Below are 27,554 nucleotides of genomic sequence, written 5' to 3'. Positions count from 1 at the left end.
ACCTAGTCGGAGACATATTGGTTTTAACCATTTAAGCCGCAATAGGCGGAGTGCAGGGCTAATCAACAAGACATGCATACGATCCTGAATACTCAAGTTACAAAAATTGCACATAGGAGAGGTTCCATACCATTTGGATAAAAGTAGATTTAGGGGCAGAAATCATATCGTAAAAGAAACCATAATCTGCGAACACCATGTGGCATATTCCATGTGGCATAGGGTTGGGCCAACTTCATAGAATAAGAATTAAGGAGGAGGTCACAACCCCCTTTTTCTTGTATTGTATTCTTATCTGTTTGAAAACATAGTTCCCACAATGCCTGTTTTAGCAGGAGTTTTAGCTGTGTCAGTGAGTGAAGGAACAAAACACTTTCATCTAACTTTAAAAGTGACACAGCTCTTCTAAAGTTCCTTACTATTCGTGAGAACTCTTTAAAGTGTCCCAACAATTCATTTTTAAGGAGGGCTCTCATCGACCCCGATTCGGCTCTAGCCAAGCAAACCACCCATCTTACCAGGGCACATAGTCCCTGAACCCAGCTGCTCCTAAGACCGAAATCGAGCCTACATGCGGCCAAAGAACACGCGGTGTTGAGGGTAGATAGGGATCTTAAGAGTTTCCCTTCAATCTTGTGACAAAAATCCCAGTGCTTCAGCTCTATGAGTTCTATGCCATATAATATCGTAGCAGGAATCTTTGCCCTATACACCTCAAGTAAACGGGCGAAGTGTCTTTTTCCAGTGGCAAGATAGAGGGAATTTAAACCTTTGCCATGAGCGAGGGCTTTACGTGAACTATGCTCGATATGGGGCCTCTCACTCAAATTGGCCGCAATTATTTTACCCAAAAAGGTATAGGATTTAACAACCTCTAATTTCTGGCCACCGATAAACCATCCAAAGTTTTCAGAACGGCACTTCTTTTTCCCGGCAATACACATAATTTTACTTTTAGATGTATTAATCTTCATAAAATGGGAATCAGCAAAAGCATGTAGAGCTTGCAGCCGATTAGCGAGACCTTTGGGAGTTAAATCTAAAACAAGAATATCATCGGCATACATCAAACAAGAAATAGGGGCCCCCCATACCACTGGAGCTATACCCACACAAGCTGTCAGGGAAGCAGGAAGGTCTACAGTGTATAAGGAAAACAATAATGGAGCCAAAAGACAGCCTTGTTTAAGGCCGTTCAAAGATGGGATTCTGTGCGAAAGTCCCCTTTCGCCCCCTTGGAGAACACTACACCAAGTTTCCGTATAGAGAGCACGTAGAAGATCCAGTAAATAAGGTGGTAAACCAAGGGCTGCTAACTTTCTCCACAGCGTTCGATGATCAACTTTATCGAACGCCATGGAGAAATCAATGAAAGCAGCGAACACCACCCCCCCTCTCACATGTGTATATTTATCAGAAATCACATGTAGGGTGGTGAGATTGTCTAATGTACCGTGCCCCCTACGGAATCCAGTTTGTTCAAATGGTAAAATATTATTCTCCTCAATCCAATTGTCAAGTAAAATTAGAATACATTTAGCGAAGACCTTTCCGATTGAGTCGAGGAGAGCAATCAGACGGTAGTTCATGGGGCTATCCCTAGCTCCCTTCTTAAAAATAGGGACCAATATACTTCCCCTCCAAGAGGCAGGGACCATTTTAGTATTAAAGCAGGATTTAAACAATGGGTAAAGAATCTTACTCCATAGTGAGGGTTCCTGCTTCAGAACCGTCATAGGGAGTTCGTCAGGTCCCATTGCGCCGGAGGAGCGCATGTTCTTTATGGCCATTTCTATTGTTTTCTCTGTAGGATAATTAATCGGACCCTCAGATGTTAGGTCAGGGTCACTATCTGCAGCCGATGTATCGTTTCCTGCATACAGCTTCCGGATGTAAGAGGACCATACATCTTCAGAAATAGGGATGGGGAGAGGGCTCGTTCTAGTACCACATCCCTTCCCAACTATGGACCAAAATTCTCTGGCTTTGCCATGCGCAACTGCTTCCCGCAAGTTTATCCATACTGAGTCTTCCTTCTCCTTTTTTAATTTCGCTTTTAATCTAGTTCTCCTTCTTTTTAACCTCGATATTTCTTTAGCTAGTTCACCTGATCTACCTAAAAATTGCTCTCGCACTAATTTATTTATTTCCTTATTCAGGATGCGCAATGCACTAGGAAAAATTACCTTTTTCCTAGAACAACTAACCTTTTTTACATCTAAAATGATCTTCCTCATAAATTTTTCAAAGTGAACAATTTCGGAACCATGCCAGTCGTTTAATTCTAATATAGTTTTGCATAGAGTATCATGCACACCTATAATGGCAGTTGGGTTCCAAAAACATCTACCCGAAGATCCATGGAAAGTAACATCATTGTTATTGAAGGACCAAGACTCAGTGGGCTGAGGTTTTAAGGAAAGAGTTATAATGATTATGCTGTGATCACTCAAGGATGTAGGGGCTATCGTGAGATCCTGGATACATGGGAAAATGTCATAATCTGAGATCACATAGTCGAGAATTGAGGCACTAAAAGGGGACCTATGAGTGAATTTCGCGGGCACATCAGAGGGAAATCTCCCATTTAAAATGAGCCCCTCAACTGCCGATAATTCTTCCAGCAGAATCTTCCCTCTTTTATTAGTTATTATTTTGTCTGGAAAGAAGGATTGTGGAATAAAATAAGCCTCTTCTTTGGGTTTATTTCTAAATAGATTTAAACTAGCATTAGAAATTTTACAGTTCAAATCTCCAACTAGGATAACTTCGGGTGGAGAATAAACCTTTTTGATCTGTCCAATATACTGAAATACGTGCTTCAATAAAATGTTAAAACGCTCTTCGGGAGGAATGTACACATTAATGATTACGACAGCAGACTTATTTAGAGATCTGGGGAGATTTGCTATAGTTATAGCTTGAAAGAGATTACTTGGGTCAATATAATGCGAGAATCTCCAATGCAGTTTGTTAGATAACAAGCAAGCGATTCCCCCTTTGGCATGACCTTTCTTGGATGGGGCAGCTGGCGCTTCCAACACATAGTAATCCTTCCCTACAGAGATATTATCAGTACACCATGTTTCTTGGATGCAAATCACATTTGCTCCCAGCGAGAATAAAAACTCTAGTTTCTCTGGACTACTATGTATCCCAGCTGCATTCCAAGAAATAATTTTCAATTGATTGTTAAAGATGATGGAATAATTTGGAATTATCTGTGCTCTTAGTTGATAGGGCACTATGCAGCCAATTCCACCGATGATTATCCTCTGCTGGCAAAGAGTTCTGGATTAGTGGAGGAGGCAATGCCTGGGAGACCGAACGTTTCCCCTTAGAGACCCAAATCTTTAGATCTTTAAAAGGCGAAAAAAACCCATCTTGCTTATCACCCTTTTGGGTCATCCTATGGGGTGAAGTGGTATTACCAAGACTAAAAATAGGCAGAACGTCAATACCTCTACATTGGAAATTCTCCGCTTGCTGTAATATCAGATTTACAATAATTTTAGAGTAAAATTGACCCTTATACGTGATACACTATCTCCACCTAACATAGAAACTAACTCAATGTCACTTGATTGAATGAGGTGAAGACTTTCCAAGTCACTGAAACATTTAAGCAACCATGATCTATTTAAGGGCAAATCCGCATCAAATAGAGGGAAAAAGTCCAAAACCAAAGTGTCCACATAAGACATTGATATTTTTGCCTGGGAAGAGAGGAGTGGGCGTACACCGACCCCGTCCATAGGAGCAAAAGAAGGAGCCAAAGGGTTGAGAGCCCCAAGTTCAACCGGAATAGTGCTCCTTGTCTCTACCTTAGGAGGGGCAGTCAGCCCATGTCCACCCTTCTGAGGTAAGTCTTCCACAGTCGTAGGCAGAGTATTACAAATGATCTCTGGACCACAATATGGACGGCAGGATTCACTTGCCAATTTTATGGCCACCGGGTTCGAGTCAGTGGCATTATCTTCATTATCAGTTAAAACAATAGAATTTTGGAAGATTATCCGCCTTTGTCTTTTCTTCCTGTATTTGCGCACAGGTTTCCTTTTTTTCCCTTTATTATTTCTATGTTTGCAGGTTTTTTCCTTTATTTCTTGATCATCATCTTGTTGCCCTTTTTTTTCAGGGATGAAAATTGGAAATAGTTCCTGTGCTACTTTACAGACTGAGACAGACAGATTTTCTTCCTCTATTTCAAGATCAGAATTCTTTACACAGTTAGTCGCCGCAGAAACTGGCAGGACCGTAGCATTATTTTCTTGAACTATTACTGATGGCTTTATACCAGAATTCTCTGCAAGCGCATTTACATTCCCCGTTGCCAAGCTAATATCGGCCGTGGTGGAAGGGGCACTCCTCATTTCAGGAGCCTTTTGCAGCATTGTATTCAGTATTTGAGTGACAGAATCCAAGATACAATCAGAGCTGCCCACAAATTTGCCCAAAAGACGTAATATGGAGGCTAACAGATGTTCCAGGGCAATCAGAGATTCCGATATAGGTTTTTCGCCAGCAGCAGAAGAAGGACAAATTCCAGATAGATTGAGCTCAGGGCTCGAAACATTTAACAACGCGGACATGCCCTGCACATTTATAGAGGGAGTACTGCTATATAACAATAACCCAGATGGAGTGGCACCCACTGATGGCTTAATGGCTTCTAAAGATTTCAAACTACCTGCATTCACATAACGGCCACAAAGTTCGAGGTCAATGGATGACAATGAAGAATCTCCACCTGACCTAACATACGGAGTAGAGGCTTGTGGCGCTGGAGAATTGTTAGCTTGTTTTCCTTCCATAGAATGAACGTGAAGCTCAATAACACCATCAACTTCGGGATGTACAAGGCTGGTCCTCGCAGTGGATTCTATTTGGAATGGGTCTGTCATTAATGAGAAGGGGACCGAATTATCAACCACTTGAGTTGGGCCAACCTGTGCGACAGAAAGTAGGCCTTCATTTTCAACAACAGATACTTTCTTATCCACTGCTTTTTCCCACAGGTCGAAAAGCTGACATTGTCCCTTTAGTAAAGGATTATTCACTGATTTGTTTCTTAGGGGGTTGGATTTTGTTTTTGCACAAGTCCTTCCCCCCACTAATCTCCCAGAGCGAAGTTTCTTTGTCATCCTCTGAAATAATTTTCCAAAGGATGTCGTTTATGGAAAAATGCATATCCACTGAAAGTGTGATTAAAAATATGAATGGACCATAAAATAGGTTTGATAATGGAGGAAAGTATGCGGTTGCCCTCCAGTCAATGTCAATGGAGCAAAAACTGTTCTTTAACTTCTCAAGGTGACACCTCGTTTTAGACACAACACGTATATTTATGAGCAAATAAAAATAACCGGGCCCAGCCCAGCCTACCTCAGTCACCGAGGGCCACAGAGGGCCCGGCGCCGCCCGCGCGCGTCCCGCGATGCGCGGTCCTGCTGCGCAATTAGAGCCAGGTGAGGGGGGCGTGGCGGGGAGGTGCTCCAGGCCCAGATGGCTTTTGGGCTTTGTTGTTTCCTCGTCTCCCTGTCCGCCTACCAGCCCAGATTCACGAGTGTTTCCCGCGAAGCGGGATACGCGAGCTGTAGAGTTCTAGCGCTGCCAAATAGCGCTTTCAAATGAGCAGCGATTTACAGAGACCGCAGCGTCCCTCCAGCGACGAGATTTCTCCGTCAACACAAAGCAAACAGCCAACTCCGGATCAGCAGCAGTTATCTCCGCTCCCCAGCGGTCCTGCTGCGCAATTAGAGCCAGGTGAGGGGGGCGTGGCGGGGAGGTGCTCCAGGCCCAGATGGCTTTTGGGCTTTGTTGTTTCCTCGTCTCCCTGTCCGCCTACCAGCCCAGATTCACCAGTGTTTCCCGCGAAGCGGGAAACGCGAGCTGTAGAGTTCTAGCGCTGCCAAATAGCGCTTTCAAAAGAGCAGCGATTTACAGAGACCGCAGCGTCCCTCCAGCGACGAGATTTCTCCGTCAACACAAAGCAAACAGCCAACTCCGGATCCGCAGCAGTTATCTCCGCTCCCCAGCGGTCCTGCTGCGCAATTAGAGCCAGGTGAGGGGGGCGTGGCGGGGAGGTGCTCCAGGCCCAGATGGCTTTTGGGCTTTGTTGTTTCCTCGTCTCCCTGTCCGCCTACCAGCCCATATTCACCAGTGTTTCCCGCGAGCTGTAGAGTTCTAGCGCTGCCAAAAAGCGCTTTCAAATGAGCAGCGATTTACAGAGACCGCAGCGTCCCTCCAGCGACGAGATTTCTCCGTCAACACAAAGCAAACAGCCAACTCCGGATCAGCAGCAAGACGACAACACCCAACAGTGGCGGCATAGGCACGAGTTGTGGGGCTAAGTTTGGTCGGCCTCGATGTGTGTATTTCAAAAAGCTCTGCACTGGGGCATGCTTATATTCGATACTAGACACAGCAAAAAACAAGAAATTTAAAAAAAAGGTGTTGGGTTGGAGGATGTGTGTAAATAAAGCACGACCCTTTGAACAAGGGAGAGAGCAACACGAGTGGTGGGGGAAAAGCACGAGGGAGACAGCAACACAGGAAGAAGTACACAAAGGAGACAGCAACACATGGCAGAGAAGATGAGCGGCGCACGGAGACAAAGTGAAATAATGCGTCACCAACACGTACCTGATAATGCAGAGCGGCCGGGAAACTGAAAGTACGGCCGGCCGGCCAGCCATGATTAATTAGTTAGGGGAGGAGAAGCCGCAGAGCGCACGCTGGGCGAAGCCCTTTGTTGTGCTGTGCGGCCGTGAATGCGCGTGCTTGTTTGGTCACGTGATTCACGTGAACTTAATGAAAACCGCAGCGCAAGAAGCCCTTGGTTTCACGAGCGTTTTGAGGACATGAATTCTCGCTCCGCTCAATGCGCTTGCGCGCATTGATAGGTCGCGAGACCTAAAACTCTTCACCAGGCTCTAAAGGGTCCAAGCAAATAAGTAACTCCTGCTGGCAATCTGTGAAAGACTATGATTAAAAGCCTTAGCATCTATTTGTGACCAGCATAAGTGCCTTCCCTGGTCAGTGGGAGTTAAGGCCCCCCGGGGCTTTTGAGGGCCCAGTGAATGGTTCCCTACCCTATCAAGAGACAGGGTCAAAGGGTTATGGTGACTGTAGGGACTATGTAAGATATTGAAAGAGACAGGAGGCCAACCCATACAAGCAGAGGCAAAGATTAAATCAATGATCATGGCGGATCCCCTTTCTTAATATGTCAGAGGGATTTGAGGATTAGACCGGTTTGTCAGCTTGTCTAAAGTAAAAACCAAATTGTGTGTATGCAGGAAGCTATTTATCGCCTCCCCTTCTATGGTATGCTGCAAGTGGAAATCCTCCGAAATCAGGCAAGGTTTTGTGTTAGGTGACGGGTGTAATACATTTGAAGAGGGGTGACAATTAAAAGCCCCTGCCAGGATAAAATTCCTTTGCCTGAAGCCCTCCCTCTTTAATGAGTCTAAGGCCCCCTCTCTGCATTATAAAAATGAATTACTACCATAGAGAGAGCTTTCCCAATGTGCAAGTTTACACCCTGGAACATGTGGACGCCCCACTTCATGATCTGCATAGTGCTACAATACTCAAGAGCTACAAAAATAATATGACCCCCCCTGGCTCTACCCACACTAGAACCCATTGCTGGGCGGAAGATGGTCTTGTACCCCTCCAGGAAAAAAATATGCCTGACTTCCCATGTCTCTAGCAAGCAAATGATGTTAAAGGACTTCATAAACTGTAACCACCTTTCGTCAGAGAACTTAGAGGACAAGCCTGCCACATTCCAAGAAATGAGCCTTAGGTCCTTCCCGGGTCTGTGGATAAAGGCCCTGGTGGAAGATAAAGTGTTGGCTGCTGTATTCGGGCCCCCCGTAGGCTGTGAGTTGCCAGACGATGCACTAAAATTGAGGGATGTTAAGAAGGATAGATTGGTTTTGGTGTGGATAAATCCCTATTCTCTTTCCTACTCTGTGTTCATTTGCCCACTTTATGAACCGACTGAGCGCGTTTATCTTCTGTCTCAGGGAGTTAGTCAAGATCAATAAGATCCGCCAATGCGGCATAACGATTTTAAATCACTAGACTAATTGTGCCCTGATATTATTTCTGCGTACCCACTGCCCAGAGGCTGTCCTACACTAGGGCCATAAAAAAAGCCCAACAGGATTGGTTTTATACAGGTAACTGGGAGGTGCAACTTAGAAACACCAATCAGAATTCTTTGTGCCAATTCGGGGTATCTAATGCTAATAATAATGCAATCTCCCCCAAGTGTTTTCCTAGAGGGCCCTATCCATGAAGCCCTCTATGCCATCAAGATGTCTTTATAGTCCCAACCAGAGTAGCTTGTGTGTTTTCCTAACCAATGTGAAGCTTTATTGATCAGTTGACCAGTGGTTTCCAGATTATGTGTGGTGAGCTTGGGAATCCCTGTCAAGAGAACAGTGTATGGGGAACAGGCTGGAGGGAGAATAATCACCGGGAGTGGGGAGCAAGTGACCAGCCGGCCACCGGTTCGAGCTTCACCTGCCACATTAGATGCCAAGAGGGGCAAAAAGTTAGGAACTGAATCTTCTGTGTTAAGGTGGGGTCCCCGGGGCCCAAAAATGGTATTCTGACTTGTTACAGCCTGGGACTTGGGAATGCCAGTGTCAGGCTGACTACAACTACAACTGAAGAGGTTGGTGGGAGGCATGTCAGTGTTTGTAACGTGGGTGGTAAGGAGTATGGAAAATTATCCATGAGGGTCACAAGTCTCTCCAGTCTACTTGACAGTTCCCTAGAAACTGTCTCCAGATGATCAAGCCTGACCCAAAGAGGGGCCAATAAGTCAGTGAAGGCAGCTGTGATTTGTTTGTAGTACAGGAGCCAGGTGGACCGCTGTGTCCTCAGGGCTCCCATATATGCCTGCAGACCCCTTCATTGTAACCGAAGCATCATCTTTCTTTTTAGCCTTCTGCTTCCCTTTGGGGGCTGGGGGGCTCACCACATTTGTCTTTGGGGGATGAAAGAAGAAGGGGCCTAGATGCGGAAGGGCCAGGGGAGAGAACCACAACCGCAACAGGATTAAGTGAGGAACCCAATGATTTTGGGCTGGAGGCGACTGGCTCCTGCCCCTGTACATTTGGTGCAGTCATCAACGGTGTAATGCCCAGCATAAGTCAGCATTCTAGTGCTGAGCCTGTATCTACACTTAACACCCACCCACCACTGATGTCACTGGTCAGGTGACACAGCATTAATAAAAGAGGCCGAGCCCACGTTCTCTAGGCCAGTTGCACCATACCTCCAGTGTGTCCTGTGTCTGCGTGTGACTGATTGCCAGCATGAGGGCCTAGGGCCCATCACAGACTTTACAATGGCGACGAGAGCGGAGCTGTGCCCAGCGTGCCACAGCTAAGAAAAGAAAACGTCAAGGAAAAGGGGAAGAGAGAGCTGCCTGCTGCAAAGGCACACCCCCTGAGAAAGCAGTCGGCCGCCGAGAGGCCCACGAGGCGTGTGTCGAGCCCCGGGCCTAGAGAAAAGGAAAGAGGTGACCGGAGCCCACCCGCACCTCTCCAGCCTGCCATGGCCCGCCCTGCCGTGGCGGTGCCCTAAGAAGACAGAGAAGCCATCGCGGTGCCCACCCGCGGAAGAACAGGCCCGTCGGCCGAAGGTGAGCCCCGGACTGTAAAGCACCAAAAGCGGAGCCCACCCGCTATAGGCTATAGACACTAACTGTGCCCCCCTGAAGTGAGAGCGGCGCCAGCTATGCCCAATTAATGAAGCAAGGCTCGCGGAGCCCACCCGCGGCCTGCCTACGGCGTCCCCCGCCGCGCGTGTGAAGTGCAGCGGCAGGGTGAATAAACTTTACTGGAGCGCGCCCGCAGCGTGTGGAGAGCTGCTGGGCGCCAATTAATTAAAGCGGAGCCCACCCACATGGTCCTGGCGCCCTGCCGAGCGCACGGCCGCCCACAACAAACGCTATGAAGGAGCAAGGCCAGCGGAGCCCACCAGTGACCTGCCTGCAGCGGTCCCCGTCCCGCAGCGCATGTGAAGTGCGGCGGGGCGAATAACTTCAAAAGAGAGCGCCCGCAGCGTGAGGGGAGCTGCCGGGCGCCCAGACAAGGAACCGAATCTTCAGCGGAGCCCACCCGCAGTGGAGCGCTAATCGCTCCCCACCCCGCGCCACGTGTGAAGTGTGGCTGCGTCGGTGGGGGAGGGGAGGCGGTAATTTCGGCACCCGGCTTGCAGCCGGTAAAAGCAACTCCAGCCGCCCCGGCCTGCAGCGCCGTGAAGAGACCAGAGAAGCACCAACACCTTCTCCACCGACACGCAGCGTGAGGAATAGGAGGCTACTGCGGCGGTGGGGAACAAGTGAAGAAAACTGCGATACCCCAGCAGCCCAGAGACAGAAGCGGTGCAGCTGCACAGCGTGAGGGCCCCAGTGGCGTGCATCGGGAACAATCAGCAGTGCAAGTTCCCCACCAATGACGGATGAAGTAAGCTCCCAGCAGGGATAGATCTTTTGTAATAAATCCAAGCGCTGGGAAGGTGGATGCCTCACTAATGGCAATAAAGAAGGTAGCACCCACCATGAGCCAACCCTGTGCTTTGCCCCAACGGCGCCGGCACCATAGAACCGAGCCTGACTCCAGAGAACTAAGGAGAACAGTCGTGGACTGCCACAGTTTGCCCAGCAGTGTCATCTAGTGGCTATTTCGTGTTACCGCAGCTAGAGAAAAGAATTAGGATGGCTTAAGAACGATTCTGCAGCAAGGGGAAGACCCAGGCTATCTTAGAAGGGACACAGAGCACTAGCACGAAGATCAGAAGGAAAACACTAAGACACAGTGAAGACTGCCAAGTACAGAATAACAGTTCACGAGAGAACTGACATGCCAGAAGTTCACAAGGAACACAGTCAGTGATCCTGAAGCGAAGGCAGGCACGCAAGTCAAAATAGACGGCGACGGAGCGCGCCAGAAGCGGAAAAGAACGTGCTAGAAACCCTAGAAGCGCATCAGGAGTGCAGTAACTCCACGCAGGACAACTCTAGAGGACACGCAGCAAATGCGCAGAAGAAAGGCAAACACTGAGTGCAACCAGCAACGCACAGAAGAAGGAAGACCAGAAGAGCGTCAATGGAGTGGTGACGCAACCCTCCAAGAAGCGAACGCCAGAAGAAGACACAGCGATGCCTGGTGGCCACAGGCCATCGCTGTAGCAGTATGGCGAAAATAGAAGCACCCCCCACACGAACCGACGATGGTTCTGGAGCCCAGCACCAGGAAGTGCGAAAGCGCATGACGCAACTGCCCAGCAGTGCAGACCGCACTAGCCCAAAGCAGCAAGTCACAAGGAAGATACTGCGAAGGAAAGAAAATGGTTGCGCAGACAACCCGCAGCGGTGAGGATCCAACGCAGAAGCAACATGACCACTCAGCCTGGTCACCAAGCATGAAGACGGCCAGCCAGATGGCCGCACCAAGAAGTCGACCAGCCAGATGGTCGCACCGAGAAGCCTACCTGTCAGTGATCGGCAGATGGTCGCATAGAGAAGCCTACCTGTCAGTGATCGGCAGAGGGGACCAGCATGAGGTCCAAGAAGTTCAGACAAGGCGCGGTCCGAGGACATGGACCCACGAACTTCAACCCCATAATTAATGAAAGCAACAGAAAGAGGAAGTGAAGGTCGCGACGCTAACCCTGGGAAGTGAGTGACAAGAAGACAGTGTCCTAGGACTAGGACAAGACCAGGACGACACGTGCAGAGTGCGCGCGCTGCATGGGGAAGCCTGGCCAGAGAAGATGAAGAAAAGGGGACCAGGGTACATCGCGAGAAGAGGAGAAGAGAAGAAGGAAGATCGGAGTGGCACGCCGCCACCGAGGAAAGGAAGAAGGGAGAAGTCGGAATGGCACGCTACCACTGCAAGAAGAAGACGCCCCTGCGGAATGAGGCAAGGTGACAGGCACTGGAACACCTGAGTGCAATGGAAGACAAGCCTGGCAAGAGCACCGGCAGCGCAGACCAAAGACAACCACCTACGAGCCATCCATCCACATGGCGGAACGCAGAAGAGAGCAAGCTAGACTGTTGGCGACATCTACCTCTGGGGTTGAGCGGAAGATTGGATGGCCGGAGACTACTCAGGCCTCGAGAAGCTGAGGAACTGACCACCTCGCACCAGCCCGTGGCAACCCAGAATCAGAGGCCTCAAGGGACTCAGGTGGCAGCGAGTCCCACACGGGAGACAGATCCACAGATGCACGTCTGCAGGACCCAAGGGGATGAAAGCCTCGCGAGCAATGAGAAGAGTCAACAACTCAACCTTCAGGTGGAACTAGGACACGACGGTGAGGCTCGTGGAGTGCCCTGCTCACGGCCCGAAGGCTATGGTGGAGCAACACGACCGAAAACACCAGTCCAGTGGAAGCCTGGCAAAGAGGTCCTCCCGGACATCTGGTGAGAGAGGAATACCGGCGAGAGGGGCATCCTAGTGAGAGGGATGTGTGCACCTACTCTATTCACCTGCCAAGAGTCAACACTAAAGCCTGCCCGGAAAACATCATGAAGCCAGAAGAGAGAACAAAACCAGAAGACTGTTGACACCTGTGTCATCCATTTATCTCTCATCACCAACGGAGCGAAGCAAAGGCAGGGCTGAGAACAGCGGACAGACAGCACAGACAAAGAGGGAACTCGCCAAACAACTGCGAACCGTGCCACCGAGAACTGTTAGTCCTGAATGCAAGAACTATACTGCCTGCGGCTTGCAAGCAGCCAAAGAGACTCGTTTTGAAAGCGCAAGTCCAATGGTACATTTCTATGTTTTTTCTCCCCCACAGGTTTTTGGACTTTTTCTGTTTGGTTGAATTTTTAACCAATTTGGGGAGGGATGTAATGCCCAGCATAAGTCAGCATTCTAGTGCTGAGCCTGTATCTACACTTAACACCCACCCACCACTGATGTCACTGGTCAGGTGACCCAGCATTAATAAAAGAGCCCACGTGCTCTAGGCCAGTTGCACCATACCTCCAGTGTGTCCTGTGTCTGCGTGTGACTGATTGCCAGCATGAGGGCCTAGGGCCCATCACAAACTTTACAAACGGTACATCTATGGGCAAAGAGCCGGAGCTTCCTGATCCGACCGAGAGTTGCCTTTCAGCCCAGTCAATTTCCCCATGGAGGTGAAATGGCAGTGTGGCCGTTTTTGCGAGGCCCCCTGTAAACACAGAAGGCAGGGCACAGGATTAATAAGCCCACTGTAATAGGGTGAGAGAGAAGCAAAGCCGTTTCTGATGGTGCATACTTCGTAGTCACCCCTGAGATATGAATTGGCGCTGTTGATGCTAGCCTGGAGGTTGGAACGCCCGCCTAAACAAGGGCTCCGACCATGAACAGGCTTTGGTGGCACCTTATTTCACTAGGGCAGATGAAAGCCCACGGGAGCCGCCATCAGCATCGTTTGCACGGCATTCTGTCAGCTTTAGACAACCATCCTTGTCTTCCAGAAGAATCGCTGCGCCGTTTGAACACTTTTAACAAGGTTACGTGATATCCCTTACCACTGGCAGCTCCACAATACTATATTGAAGATCATCATCTTCTACATCCTGGCTATTCATTTACCCATATAAATCTATCAAGTGCTGCTCCCGTTCTGAAGCCTTTCCACCTACACTGGCCTAGCAGCATATTAACCCATTCAGACTTTGACAACCATGATCAAACTCACCAGCATTTCATGTCTTGCTGATTAATCATATAGATCCTTGCAGACCCAGGAATATTGTGGCCTACATAAAAATCTCCTGACGAAGGCGTCCTCACATGCCGAAACGCGTCGAAGAATGAGACACTAGCTCAGCCACAACCTTTTTATTGGATTGATTGTATCTACGTGTTTTTTAACTCATGATTATTTTTATGTATTGTAAGATTTGCACACTAGCGTGATTAATAATCGATTTTTATATGCAATTTTTTTATAAAATATCTATCTCAATAATTATAATAAAAATATTTTCCTGTACATGTTTTTGTTAGTTTGAAATTTTCCATTATCTACACACTCTCTTATTGTTTACCGCACAGTATACTGTCTAGGAAGATACCCACATGTTGGCGGCTCCTGGGACTTTCAGCTTTGGGGGTTGTGGTCTCCTTCCCCAAACTGATTCGGTCTCACTGTGCTGGCGGTGCATTGCAGAGCCCCCATACCAATATAAGAAGCATCCCCGGGCGTGATCAGGCACCAGCGGCTCCTGCCACGGTCAGCTAGACAGACCTAATAATTTACAGCTGATGTTTGTAAGCAACACTGGACTCGCTCTTGATATAAATGGTACTTTCCAGGTTCACAGAAGGAAATTGAACACGTGTTCCCTGCCCAAAGGGAGGTGAGATAGCCATTGTTGCTCTGGGAAAAGGTCAGGCTTGTTGGATACCGACAGGGTCACTGCCTCTGCTACTGTCCCACCTCTACACTCTGTGATGTACTGCATGCTTGAGTTACAAACAGATAAAAAATATAAACCAGCAGGCATAACTCACTGAATGCTGCTGAGTGATTGTGTTTAGTCCTCGTCTTTTGTCTTCATTCTATGATTGTGCTCTGTCATTATACAGCGCTTGCACCCCGTTCTGAGGGACCGAAATGCACCGGACCTCAAGGCCTGGTTTAATGATGGTGAAAGACAAACCACAAGTACCAGAATGCACCTGGAAAAGGTGCCTGGAAACACTCTCACCTAAGCGGCAACTTTCTTCTCTCTAGAAGCACAGGTGCCCGTGGGAAGCAACTCCACCCACTCCAATGCTATCGGTGAGCATTCCAGTTGTATATCTACAAAACGAAGCTTTTTTAAAATATTGTTTATATATTCAATTCCCAACGTCTATGTCGGATAAAACAAGCATTTACAATGCAACGGTTTCGCCTTTGGAAACGTTTGAGCTATTGGCATTGTAAATGACAAAATTTGTATTTATGTGTTGGTTTTGAAAACAGATAAATAAATGGCATTGTCATTTACATTGCTAATAGCTCTAACTTTTCCAAAGGAGAAACCGTTGCATTGTAAATGCTTGTTGTCACTGGCTGGAGTCTTTTATTATCATAAATAAACGTCATTATTCCCAATGAACCAACCTGCACTAAAATATGTGGCCCCATGGCTGCCCACACAGGCGTCTGTGGTCGTCACATAAACTAACAGGGATTTCGACTGCAACAGACAGCATTTCCCACAGCTTGACTTGCAATTGTTTTTAAATCTGACCTAGACACACATTTAGCCTCTTATCAGGTTAATATATATATATATATATATATATATATATATATCTCTAATTACCACTCCGGTGGTTGGTCCACCATAAGGAGAAACACGGACACTGGAATTGCCGTTCTCACTGCTGGCAACAGTGACTTTTATTTAAACCAGGTGCGCAAAAGTCAGGCAGGATGACGAGTTTCGGCTAACGCAGTAGCCTTGTTCACATGTGTGTGTGTGTGTATATATATATATATATATATATATATATATATATATATATATATATATATATATATATATACACACACACAGGATTTTTAGGGGTAAGATCTTCTAAATCTTTCGGTCTATTCAAGTGCAATTTGCATTTTGCTTCCACCCACCACAGCCTATATATAGCATATGGCAATGGGTCAGCCCATTTCACCCACTGACTCACTTTGTGAATTGCAGCATTTGCTCTTGCCCACATGCACCCTATGGCTAGAAAGTAGTCCACTAGTAGGTCATTCTCTGTTTTCATGTCTTTTATCATTTCACTTTTTTGTTTATTTCTGCAAAACACCTGTAACTTTTTTGCAAACACGTGCACATCAGCTTTAAAAGACAGAAGACTTCACTTTGTATTACTTTTACGCATACACGTTGTTTGCAACAAAAATAAATAATAACAAAAAGTCAGCCTTGACATGGCCAAACATATTGGATCGGTCAAGAATTGTTCATTTAAGAGATGTGTTCTATTTCATAACCAATTATGTGTAGATAAAACGACAAGATTGTTACATAATACTGTATTCTTTTTGGCTATTTCTTAGAGCCCTCTCCTCCCCACTACACTCAATATCACACTTCGAAATATGTTTTGCACTCTGCCCACTAAATAACCCCTTTTCTCCCTTCAGTAGTAACCGTCCTAATAAAGCCTTCTAACCACACTCTTAAATTCACAAAATGTTATCCCAGAGTAAAAAAAAACACAGAAAGAGCCTTGCTCTCTACTAAGTCCTCGTATAGTTCTTGAGCATCCCATCAAGTCCCGAAACGCCCAATACAGCCCACAATTGCCACAATTAAGCCTATCCGCTTCCTAACACCTCGAAAACCGACATGACAAGGGGAGGAGTCACTTGTGTCAGGGGAGGGACATCCCATGACGTCCAGGACCGTACACAAGGTCCTGGTGACACTAGTACGGTGGACACCAGTTCCGTCAAACACCGTAACCGAACCCCGTCGCCTCTGGATTCGGGTACTCGTAAACGGACACCCCTTAACTCACCTGCGCTGCCCTGTGGCGCCTGTGCAGCCTCCTCCCCGAAGAGAAGCCTGAAGTCCAGCTCTTCGCTGCCACCTCGCTCGGCGGTGGTCATTGGGGGTGGCGGGGCACGTCCCCCGGGCCGGCTCAGGTGCTCATGGTGGTCTCCTCGCGCTGTCTCCCGTCCAGGTTCCCTGCCAAAGCCTACCCAGTTATGCCTACAACTTTCGCCGCAGCCGCTACCGTTCTCCGACTCCAGACCCTAAAGCCCCGCCCACCTGCCACAAACGCTCTACTTTCCCTCCCGCCTCCTCCAATGGGATGCTAGTACGCGGTCACTCAGAACCGCCCACCTGCTACCGACACACTACTTTCCTCCTGCTTTTTCTCATTGGTCGCCTGCGATACCCGGGCCATGCCCACCTGTCCAGTACATCCTCATTTCCCTCTCGTCTCTTATCGTTGGGCACGCTCACCGTTTACGTCACCGCCCCAGTCCGGGCCATGGGCCCGCCCTTCTGTCATTGCATATCTCGTACCCTCCGTGCGTATCCTGTTGGTAGCTCCGCTCCTCCAGCTGTACGTCAGCGGGCCCTGTGCAGTATCCACCCCGCCTACTACTCCTGTAAACCGACTTCAAGCGCTCATCTCTAGTCAGTAGCAGCCGAAACTGAACTTGTGTAGACACGCCCTTCTTCCGAGCCTCTCTTACACCGCTCCCATTGATACAGAAGAAGGACAAATATTTACAGCATGAAAACTGAAGAAAGATATCAAAGCCTGTGCCTGCAAATTAAAGTAATCATAAACACAAAGAAAACTACGAGCTAAGACTTAAAAAGGAAAAACCGGAACGAAAGCAGACACAGAAATAACGAAACAAAACAAGCCTGGCCAACGACAAATCCTCCTGTTGTCGTTTTTTCCCCTCTCGGAACGCAGATGAGCTCCAGACGTCAACAAGTCAGGTCCTGGGCCGGCAGCCAATCACAGCGCGGCCCGGGAATGACGTCACGGGGGTGTCCCGGGCCGGCAGCCAATCGCAGCGCGGCCCGGGACAAAGGGGCGGGGCTTAAAAAAAGCACCAGAAACGCCCCTGAATCGCGTTTTCGTGAGAAAGCGCGATTGACAGCCTCTGCCTCCCAATGGCTAGCCTCCATTTATGGAGCTAGCCAATGAGAGGCAGAGGCGGTCCGAACCTCACTACTAAAAACAAAAGATTTCGTCTGGGCGGGGCTTCGCCCCTCGCCAAAGTCGAAACCTAAAAAAGTAGAGTTAATTTTTTTTGTTTTGTTTAAAGATAAACGGAAATCCCGCCACCACAGAAGGCCCCGCGGCGCGGCTCCGCCCACTCTCACAGGTTTAAAAGCCCCTTGTGCAGCGCGTCTGCAGTACTTATCTTGGCTCTGTGCTGTTTGTCTGGTCGCTGCTAGAGCAGATTTTATATTGTACTTTTTTTTCCGCTCTGCCTGTTATCAGCATGGTGAGGAAGATCAGGAGTGTGGTAAGTCTCTTGTTAAATCTGGGCTGTGTAATTATTATTTTTTTCTGGAGAGAGGCCTGGAAGAGGGCTAGGGAGAACTAATGCTCGTTTGTTCAAACAGAAAACAATCCATTAAAAGCGAGAGGAGCGTAGCTGCTCACTTGGACAGGTTTTTCTTTAAATTGTGATTCCTCGTAGTGCTAGAAAACTGGTTCTCTAATTTAGTATTAATTAGTGGAGGTGGCGATTGGGGAGCCCCCGAAAGCTGAAGCCCAGCTGTCGGAATCTCGAGTTTTTATGCGGCTTCTGCTCTTCACCCTCGCTCCACCCAGGATGTGTGATCTTGGGGCCAGAGCTGCCGACTCTGGAGCTGGGGACCAGGTTCCAATCTCGGCGTCGGCTCCACACCCTGTGACTCCCATCAAAGCCTTCATCTCACCCGTGTATACGCAATGAATGTGACCTAATGTAACTGGTGTTCATTTAAAGAGCTCTGAACTCGCTCTAAATGGAACCTCCAGAAACAAGCATTGCGGTAAAAGCAACGCCTTAAAATAATGAAATCCAATGAATACCGATTGACTGGCCGTTTTGTACAAAGTGAAACCAGAAAACCTGCTTAATTATGTGATCTTGCGCACAATTTTCTTCATTATCTCACGCATATGAAAGCACTTTGAAAGGTGAGTTCAGACTACAAGTTGTACAAATACCTGTTTGATTTGATTCAACTGTGGTTGCTGTATAATCTGGGCCCAGTACAGGGTGTAAATGAGTGACCTGTCTCTTACTATTTAAACGTGCACCATTAGAGAACTATCACTCTTGATACATTCTTATTGATGCGGTGTCATGTGATTTATTTCAAAGCCTTTCCATGTTGACGAAATAAACGAATTGAGTTTTGAATAGACTTTATCATATACCAAGTGATGGTAGTTGCATGATTTACTTAGCAAACCTTTTCAGGGCTCGGCTCGTGCTCTGAGATCCGAGCCAGACCCTTGACTCGGCTCTCCCTGTTAATTTGTTGGCTCACCTGTGTCTGTTAGACGCAGCTGCCAAGTTTCTCCAGGCTATCAATTAGTTTTGGGCTTTTAGCCAATGGGATCGTGAGCGCTCAATAAACCACATCTTCATGTCCGTAGCCGTGTTTGTGACGCTCCAGTCAGTTTCAGGCACATTGGGCTTTAAGGGGCGTTGGGTTTAAGTCTCTGCAGGCGACTGTAAGTTAATGTAACTGTTCTAATAGTCCTGTGTGGTTAATAGTTTATCCGCTATTTTGCCAGTCAATGGCCAATTTAAAGGGTATCTTTATTCGACCTTCCCCCTCGTGCTAGGCGCTTTGTGTTAAGTTGGTCTGGCCTTGCTCCTTAGTAAACGTTTCCCATCGCGCTCATCCATGGGAGAGAACTTATTAGATACGTCACAAGTGTGGCTTTTACGCAGTATCCTTCAGGCCGTCCCTAACATCTGCTTCTCTACAGAAGACCTCGTTAAGTCTGTAATAAACCGCACACTCTAGATATCGGAGCTCGGCCTAGAACAAGGGGCGCATGTCATGGGTCCCTGCACATTCCTCAGGAGTGACCTGAGGATCATGATTGTGGCATGTAGTTTAGTCTCCATGCAACTTCGAGGTTCCAAACATAGCGGTGTGTAAAACTCACTTAATTTGCTTTTGCAAAATTAAGTCCATCTGCAAGGTACATAGAAATGTTCAGTTTTCACAAGTTTCATTTTAACTTGACATGCTTCTCCTTAGGTAGTGCTAAACACATGCTGCAAACAAGAACTTATTTTCTGGTTATACGTTCTTAAAAGCAGACCTGTTGCAGGTGGAATTGCACCACACGGTGGAGTGCCATCATTTAGCACTAGGTGAAATCGTAAAAGACTAGAGTTGTATTGAATTTCACCAGGGCCTTGTTCCTTATGCCAACTAGTGTACGTTGTTATAACTTGCAGGTAGCAATCTGTCTTGGGGTTAAACTCGTATGTAAAACAATCCCGGGTGATTTCCTCAGATCACTTGTTTGCAGCTCAAAAGCTGAACCTTGGCTAGAGTGCTCTGTGTAGGGTAGGAGGCGGGCATCGGTCATGGCTGCTATAGGCCAGATGAACTAGAAAGGTAATTGGAAGAAGTCTTTCTAACTTCTCAATGATGATTACATTACCAATCTGTTGTGTTCATTTTTTTTCCAGGCTCAGTTTGATGACATACTGGCACAGTCCCACTCGAAGCTGGTCGTCGTAGACTTCACTGCGTCTTGGTGTGGGCCATGCAGAATGATTGCACCTGTGTTTCAGGTAAGTAAGCCCCTCTTTAATACTATGTGTTGGGACCCAGTTATCAAGGCATCCCCTGCCTTGTGAAGGACTTCGAATGGGCCTGGCTTTGTTCCCTGCTGAATCTGATGGGGCGCTCTGACCTCCCTAAGGCATCACCTGTCCCCTGAAATGGGATCAGCAGCTCAACAATCCACTGCACTTGGTGGTGCCGCTATGGGTAGCGAAGGGTTGACCACAAGGTACTCCAAGTCTGCCTGGTGCTCCCGCAATGCAGGACATGCCTGGGACAAGGGTGGGCCTGTCGGTGGCTGGGCTAGGCCACCCCACTTGCTTCCTATAATCAAGAGAAGAGGGATACCGATTCGAATATAGGCTGGGATGTCGGGAGAACATCGTGGAACTAGAAAAACACAGGTGACTATTTGCCCCCCTCTTAAGGTGTTTTTTCTAGCCCCCCCCCCCCCCACTTGTTTCATCTGAAAGGCATTGTAACTCTTTAGACAGTGGCTCCTCTCTGCTCGTACGCTAAAGGGTTTACCCCATCACAGTAAGGCAAGCATTAAAGGGCTGGAGTTTATAAACTTTTTTTTATAGGAGGACCCTGGGTTGCTAGGGAGCACATTTGAGCAGCATGTGAATTTTGTAAAAGCATTTGCTTTCTGCCTCCGCATTTCAGTGACACCAACATTTGAACATTTATTACTTCAGTGCACACGTTCTTTTTAGGTCTGGTGAGCTCTTTCTTTGCCTTAAAACAAACCTTTTTTTAGCTGCCCGGATTCGTTCCTCACTGATGCAGCAGCCCCTGCATGTGCTAGAAATGTTAAGGGCTGCGTCTCTGATCTCCTCCCACTAGTGAAATGCCCTGGCTAAACCCCAGACTTCAAAGGGGGTGCAGACTGAATGAGACACACGGGGTTCTACAAGTGAACGTGTACACGGACGGTTTTTGTTACAAGCAGTCTTCGTGTTCGGTAGTGCCCACAACTAGGGAATAGCACTTTGACAAAACCCCGTTTTTCCTATGACCTCCCTGATACCACTTAAGTGATCTGCTCAAAATCACAGGATGTTGTTGAGACAGTGCTGCCCCCCTCCCAACACATACTGCACAAACGTCTGTCTTGATTTTATTCCCATTTGAAGGCCCGATTTGAACCGTTCACACAAAGCGGTTTAGTAACAGGTAAAGAAATAGCAAACCTTCTTTCCCCAGAAGCATTACTGGGTGCTGGCACCTTGTCTCTAAAGTGCCGGTTTACGCACTGACACTGCAGCGCGAGCGAGGTTCCTGGCTACTGCTATAATAAACTCATACCAGCGAGCCACCCCTGCTTTGTAAATGTGTTCTTGCTGACCACGTCAGGCCACTTGCTTTTAGACTGTGCTCCTGGCAAGGGTGGCCCTGCTCTCAGTTCACACGATTATTCTTTTTTTGTTTTTTTTTTGTTTATCCCCAGTGTTGATTTCTGTTGAACATGGTAAAGCGCAAGACCATGGTGGACTCCTCTGGAGCAACATGAGCTTTCCTGGCTGCTTAAAGCGGGCGGTGGGGGTAGTCTCATAAGGCACTGAGCTGGCGGAGCGCCATCCGCCGCTCTCCTGACCTTCCAATCCCTGCACCAGTCCTGCTTGGTGTGCAAAACACCTGTTGTGGCAAGTACCGTCCTAGATGTGCAGTCAAAGCTGAAGCAACCGAGCCAATACCTGCTGGTGCCTCTTCATTAGTATCAGCACCAGGGGACTAATCTGAAAACCAATAGAGCGGATTAAGTGCCAGGTGCCACAGGCAAAAGGAAGTGTCCGAGCTCCAAGTGTAAGAGGCCCTGCGTATCTAATCTCATTCCAAAGCTCACCAAAGGGTTGGCAGAAGATGATATTCTACAGGGTGAAAGAGACCCTTTATAGAGATCACAAGGACCCCATTTCAGTGCAAGATTGAACCTATTTACACCCACCTGGTGGCCATCAGAGCTAAATTAAGCTATCTGATTCTCCCCTTGGCTATTGACTAACCATCTTGGGGTACCTCCAATCGAGGAGGGTAAATGGGTGGGCTAGTATACCATCACCGTCCACTGGAGGCACTGTTTTACATGCTGAGGCGGATCAAAGTACTTTTTCACCTGTCCCACAACCCTTGAATAGCCCTTGTTTCACCCCCCCGCCCCCCTATAAGGTCAACATTGCAAAGAAGTGGTCTTCCCCGTAGCCCTAATCTATGTATGTTGAAACCTTGGCGGCAATGAAGTCTACCCAAGAAGCCCCGGATGAGGTCCCTACGGACCTTTCTAGATCTGCACCGCATCTATGGGCCCCCCTCCTTTGTAATTGTTTTAATGCAATCTGTAAAGAGGACCTCTCGCAGACCTGGTATACTGCTGTGATGGTGCCAATTAAGAGGGTAAACCCACAATCTCCTGTGTGCTATTGGCCAATAACACTGCTGAGTTCAGAAGAAAAGCTGGAGGAAGAGCTGTTGTAGGTGACAGACACGCTGTTGGTTGTGTAGTACAGGTTCCAAGAGGGTCTGAGCATGATTAATCAATGCCTAAATGTACATTTGCTGCTAACTAAATATAGTCTAGCCAGCCAGGGCACTGTCTGCCTGGCCTTTGTTTATCTCTTAAGCCTTAGAAAGCGGAGTCGGGGATGGGGTGGGGGGGGGGGGGCTGAGAAGTTTTATCTTACCTTGGGGTGGGGGACAATCTGATACAATTCTCGAGAGCCCTTCGTTAATATGTCTGGTGAATGGCCAGATGGCTGTAAACTAGGGAGAGGGGTGTGACCGCACTGTCTTAGCTTCTACATTGTTTCTTTTGTATATCAATGGGGTTGGTGCAGCACTTTGAAATGCTGCATCAGACGCTCCTTCAAGTGGCAGGAAAAAGGTCTAAGCGTTATTATACATGGATAATGTCTTGTCTAGAACCCCCCCTAGTCTTATTGCTTATTCCAGGAGTTTGCCTTTTATGGGGACATTGAGCCTGGTTACCAACCCAGTGAAGATGTTTATCCTGGTTTTCAAGCCCAGAAATGATACGATGAGGGGTGCCCATATGCATGGTCATCTTGTTGCCCAGACTGAGGATTTTTCATATCTGAAAGTAGTTACCAATTCTAGGAGTAATTGGTGACCTATTGCTAAGTTGAGGAGCACATTTTTCGCCTCAATGGGCTATATTTTTAATTTGGCTAAATGCTTTGTTGAAAACCGGGTGCCCCTCACTGGAAGTCTATAAAAAGGAACTGTAACCTTGTATTCACTTACGGTACAGGAATTTGGGGATACTCAAATACAAGCCCCCTGTAGGTGAGCGAAAAGGGGTGCTTGGGCTACTTCTGGGAGTGTTGTCCCCCCCCCCCCCCCTGCTTGCAGTACCTATATTGTACACCAGGAGCTGGGGGTGGAGTGAGGATACCATCAAGATGGCTCCTTGGCTTTTGTAGTGTTCTACCCGGGCTAATCTACATGCCTCACGGAATAGAGCTATCCGTGAATGCCTCTCGTGAAAGAGTGGCATCATTTTCCTGATTTGCTTTACTACAGAACTGCGTTAACTAACCTGGGAAGGCAGACTTTTCCCAAGTCTGCCACCATGGAAAAGAGATCTTAGAGTAAATCCATATTTAAGGAAATGTCCAGAGCCCTGAGAGAGGACCACAATTTTAATAATAAACGGTCTATCCAAGTATATGGAGATTCACATTTCTGCTCCATCCCTGGAGCCAAACCTAGAGTGGATTGATTGCACTTTAAATGAGAAACTTATCCCCAGGTTCAGGTTGGGATTAATGATGCAGGTGCTTGGTTTCCCACTTGGTCAATTTGAGCCCTCAATTTCTGATATGTCCATGTGATATCCTGTTTCATTACACTTTCTTTTGTGTGAAAAAAATATGCATATTTTTACCGCACAAATATTGTCAATTCCGACTATGTTAACGGGGGATTATAACTTCTAGATCCCTGGTGTATCTGAAACCGCTAGTGTCCATGAACTTTTAACATTTGTTCTTGGTGCTATTAGTAGACTAAAATCACTAAAGTTTTTAACTTAAAGGTTTTATCCTGGGTTGGAAGTTGTAGGCACTTATTGTACCAATTTTGTGTTTTGCCACTATGCCCTGCACTTTATATGCTAGATAAGTCTGTGGAATTTACTTCCTTTGACTCAGTAATAACTGGTGTAATTACAGAGAATTGCAAGTTGCTGGCTTTTATCCAAGGTGTTTTAACATTCTGTATATATTTTAAGTGGAAGGTTATGGCCACATTTATGAGTGGATTTTATTTTTTTGTATGCAGGTAGGACAGGTCTCCATAATCTGCCAGGTCCTCAGTTTGTTTAAACCCTTTGAAACTCATGGCAGCATGCCTTGGAGGCTCTGGTTTCCTAGACTAGTTGTGGTGACGGTTACTTGTATTAAAAGGTGGTAAAGATGAGTTTTGGATAGAAGGTAAGAGGTACTGCAATCCAAAACCTAAAGGTTGTACGAATTATGCAATACATGGATGCATAGATCTATCAATGTTTTGAATTTAACTTCTGTATTTCGAGGACTTTTTGCTCTCAGCAAACACTTGCAACATTGACGCAAACCTTCATGCTCTTGTGCTGTAGACATTTAAGGCGGCAAGATTTCCAAACATTTCTTCAGTACTTTCAATGGTGTCCTTCCTGTGTCCTGCAGGACCGCATACTTGTTTTCCATCGTGAAACCTTCATTTTACTCTTCTGCAAGTGGGGGGGCACCAGAATGTAGAGCCCACTTATGGACTGAGTACTGATCAGAGAAAGAGGACTTGACTCTACACTTCATAGTCATGTCCTCTGTAGTGCTCTGTTATTGGTCGTCACCAGGTACTAGCTGAAGGGTCGATTCACACATGTACTTGGAGCTGGACAAAGAGGCCCAATTGATGCAAATGCTTAAAGTGCATCCAAAGTCAAACTTCAATACTAATTTGTTAACAACTAGAGACACTAAGAGGCTGCACCTTAAATGGGCCATTTCTACTGTGACCTGATTGCCATGGATTCTTTTTGATTGAACTGGTTAAACGTTAAATTTCGGATAGTCTTAAGTCTGCATCGGTTCTTGCATGTCTGTTTCCTAATTCCTAGTATTCTGAAATGATTTACTCGTCCCGTGTGCATCCTACTTCGTGCTGGTGTTTGACGGTAAATAAATGCCATACATGAAATTGTGTTATTCATAAGTTCAAAGGTATGAAGTGTATAGTGTGGCTTGACACATGCTTAGCAGGTGGGAGTGTCCATGACGTGCATAACTTTGTTTTTCATTATATACTTTCTGCAGAAGTTCAGCACGGAGTACCGTGGTGTAGTATTTCTGAAAGTGGATGTTGATGACATCCCGGTAAGTGAAACGGAGCCCTTAACATTGATACTGTGGTCAGTAAACGTAACTTTGCGAAACGGGGATGCCCCTCGCCCACCCCACAAAAAAGAATTGAAATCACTTAACTTGGAGTTGCCAATTGTTAGCCCTTAGCCAGAGATCTGACTCAGAGATCTGACGCAGGCTAGAACAATGTAGGGTTGCGTTTAGTTAGAGTTTTTTTTTTTGGTGTGTTTTTTTTTTTTTCTCTCCACATTTTCGTGGTCTTGGGTTTACTCTGGATTCCCAAATGGAGCAGAACACTTTTTTCTTGTGTCACCCTGCACAGGTACTGTCTAATTGGTCAAATGGCTGACCTTAACGAGAGGGTGCTGCTTAACTAAAGTTAAATTTAGTTTCTAAAACCTGAGCATTTGAGTCCCTTTTTCTTGGCTGACTTGGCAGTCTCCACGACTTGATAAGATGCATTAGCATCAACCTCCTTTAACCTAATTTAATGTACGGCGGTAACTGCCTCTGAACTTGTGGCATTCTACAGGTGCAGACGACTCCTGCCTGGAGTCGTGGTTTGCTTGGCTGGGTGTGTAGAAGGCATGACATTCCCGAAAAACTGTCATTTCAATTATAACGACATCTACCATTAAACTAATGTGCTTGAATTATATTGTCGTGCTTGAATTATATTGTCGTGTCTTACCATTAAACTAATGTGCTTGAATTATATTGTCGTGTCTTACCAACAGGTGTTGGCCGAAAGATACAGAATAGAAGCAATGCCCACCTTCGTTTTCATCAAGGATTTTAAGAAGGTATGTGTGGATTTCTGCTTTTCTATCACAATTTGAAGCTCTTTAAACAGCAAATTAAGACCCCTGCTATCAACTGAAACCTTTGTTTCTTGTAGAAAACTGGAATTAAGTGCCACACAATAAGCAATGGAAACTAAAATACCTGTGTTTTGGTTTCTGACTCTTTAGCTGTAACGTTGACTAGAGACCAACTAAGCTTCTTGGACCTTCATGGCATCAGCATTTTACGAACTGCTCCCTTTACGTCCATGGTACTGGAAATGGACGGGGGGAGGGGGGTGTTCTCTTGTGCAGGTATATTTGAGGTCCCTTTCCGCTAATTTGATTCGATGGATAGTTCAGAGGCCGCTGGGTGTGGCCGGTTATGCAAAGAAGCTGCTTTCTTTCACAGGGAGAAAACAACTGAAAAAATATCAATTTTACAGATCTCATTGGGATGTGTAAGGACTGAACAAAATTGAAAATCTGGAAGGTTTACAATTATTATTTTTTTTTTCCATACCAGTTTTTCCGTGAGGGATTGTAATATGGTCTTCTCTAAAGAAAATTGCCTGCTCTCACTCCCTGGCTGAAGTGAGCTGCTAAGAGTACTGTTGATCTTAATAGTATCGCAAGGGTTTTTATACGCCAGTTTACTCTTAATATTTGAGATGAGGATGTTTTGTCCTGTCCTTGAGCTGTGATGTTGGTTGTCTACAATAGCTTTTAGCTTATTTTCTCCCTTTTTTTTTAGGTTGCTACAGTGAAGGGAGCTAACGAGGCTGCAATCAAATCAAAACTGAGAGCGCTTTGCTGATTTTAACACAATTGTTACTTTGCACTGTAGATCGGTTTTATTCTGTTATAGGACCAAAGCACATATGAAATTGTTGGAACTCGCATATTATATATTAACTTTTATTTATATTAATAAACCAGTGTTATAGCAGGCCCTTATAAGGGACTGATTATTTAGGCATTAATTTATTTTTCTAATAAAAATATTTCACTTAAATCTCTTCCATCTACTTGATTTCATCAGTGATATTTGTGGTATGTTGGGGGGGGGGGGGACTTGGTAATATGTCCTCT

At 46.7% G+C, this 27,554-nt stretch overlaps 1 protein-coding gene across 1 annotated transcript; it reads left to right on the top strand.

The window, feature by feature from the left end:
- Positions 1–17,963: 17,963 nt before the first annotated feature.
- Positions 17,964–27,477, top strand: LOC144819927 (uncharacterized). Its single transcript, XM_078677629.1, has 5 exons — positions 17,964–18,036; positions 20,221–20,325; positions 25,633–25,692; positions 26,418–26,483; positions 27,217–27,477. The coding sequence occupies exons 1-5, from the start codon at positions 18,013–18,015 to the stop codon at positions 27,277–27,279; spliced, it is 318 nt and encodes a 105-aa protein (XP_078533755.1). The 5' UTR covers positions 17,964–18,012; the 3' UTR covers positions 27,280–27,477.
- Positions 27,478–27,554: the final 77 nt, after the last annotated feature.

Source organism: Lissotriton helveticus, chromosome 2_1, assembly GCF_964261635.1.
Source record: "Lissotriton helveticus chromosome 2_1, aLisHel1.1, whole genome shotgun sequence".
NCBI classification, from domain to species: domain Eukaryota; kingdom Metazoa; phylum Chordata; class Amphibia; order Caudata; family Salamandridae; genus Lissotriton; species Lissotriton helveticus.
This window is presented reverse-complemented; position numbering and strand designations above follow the sequence as displayed.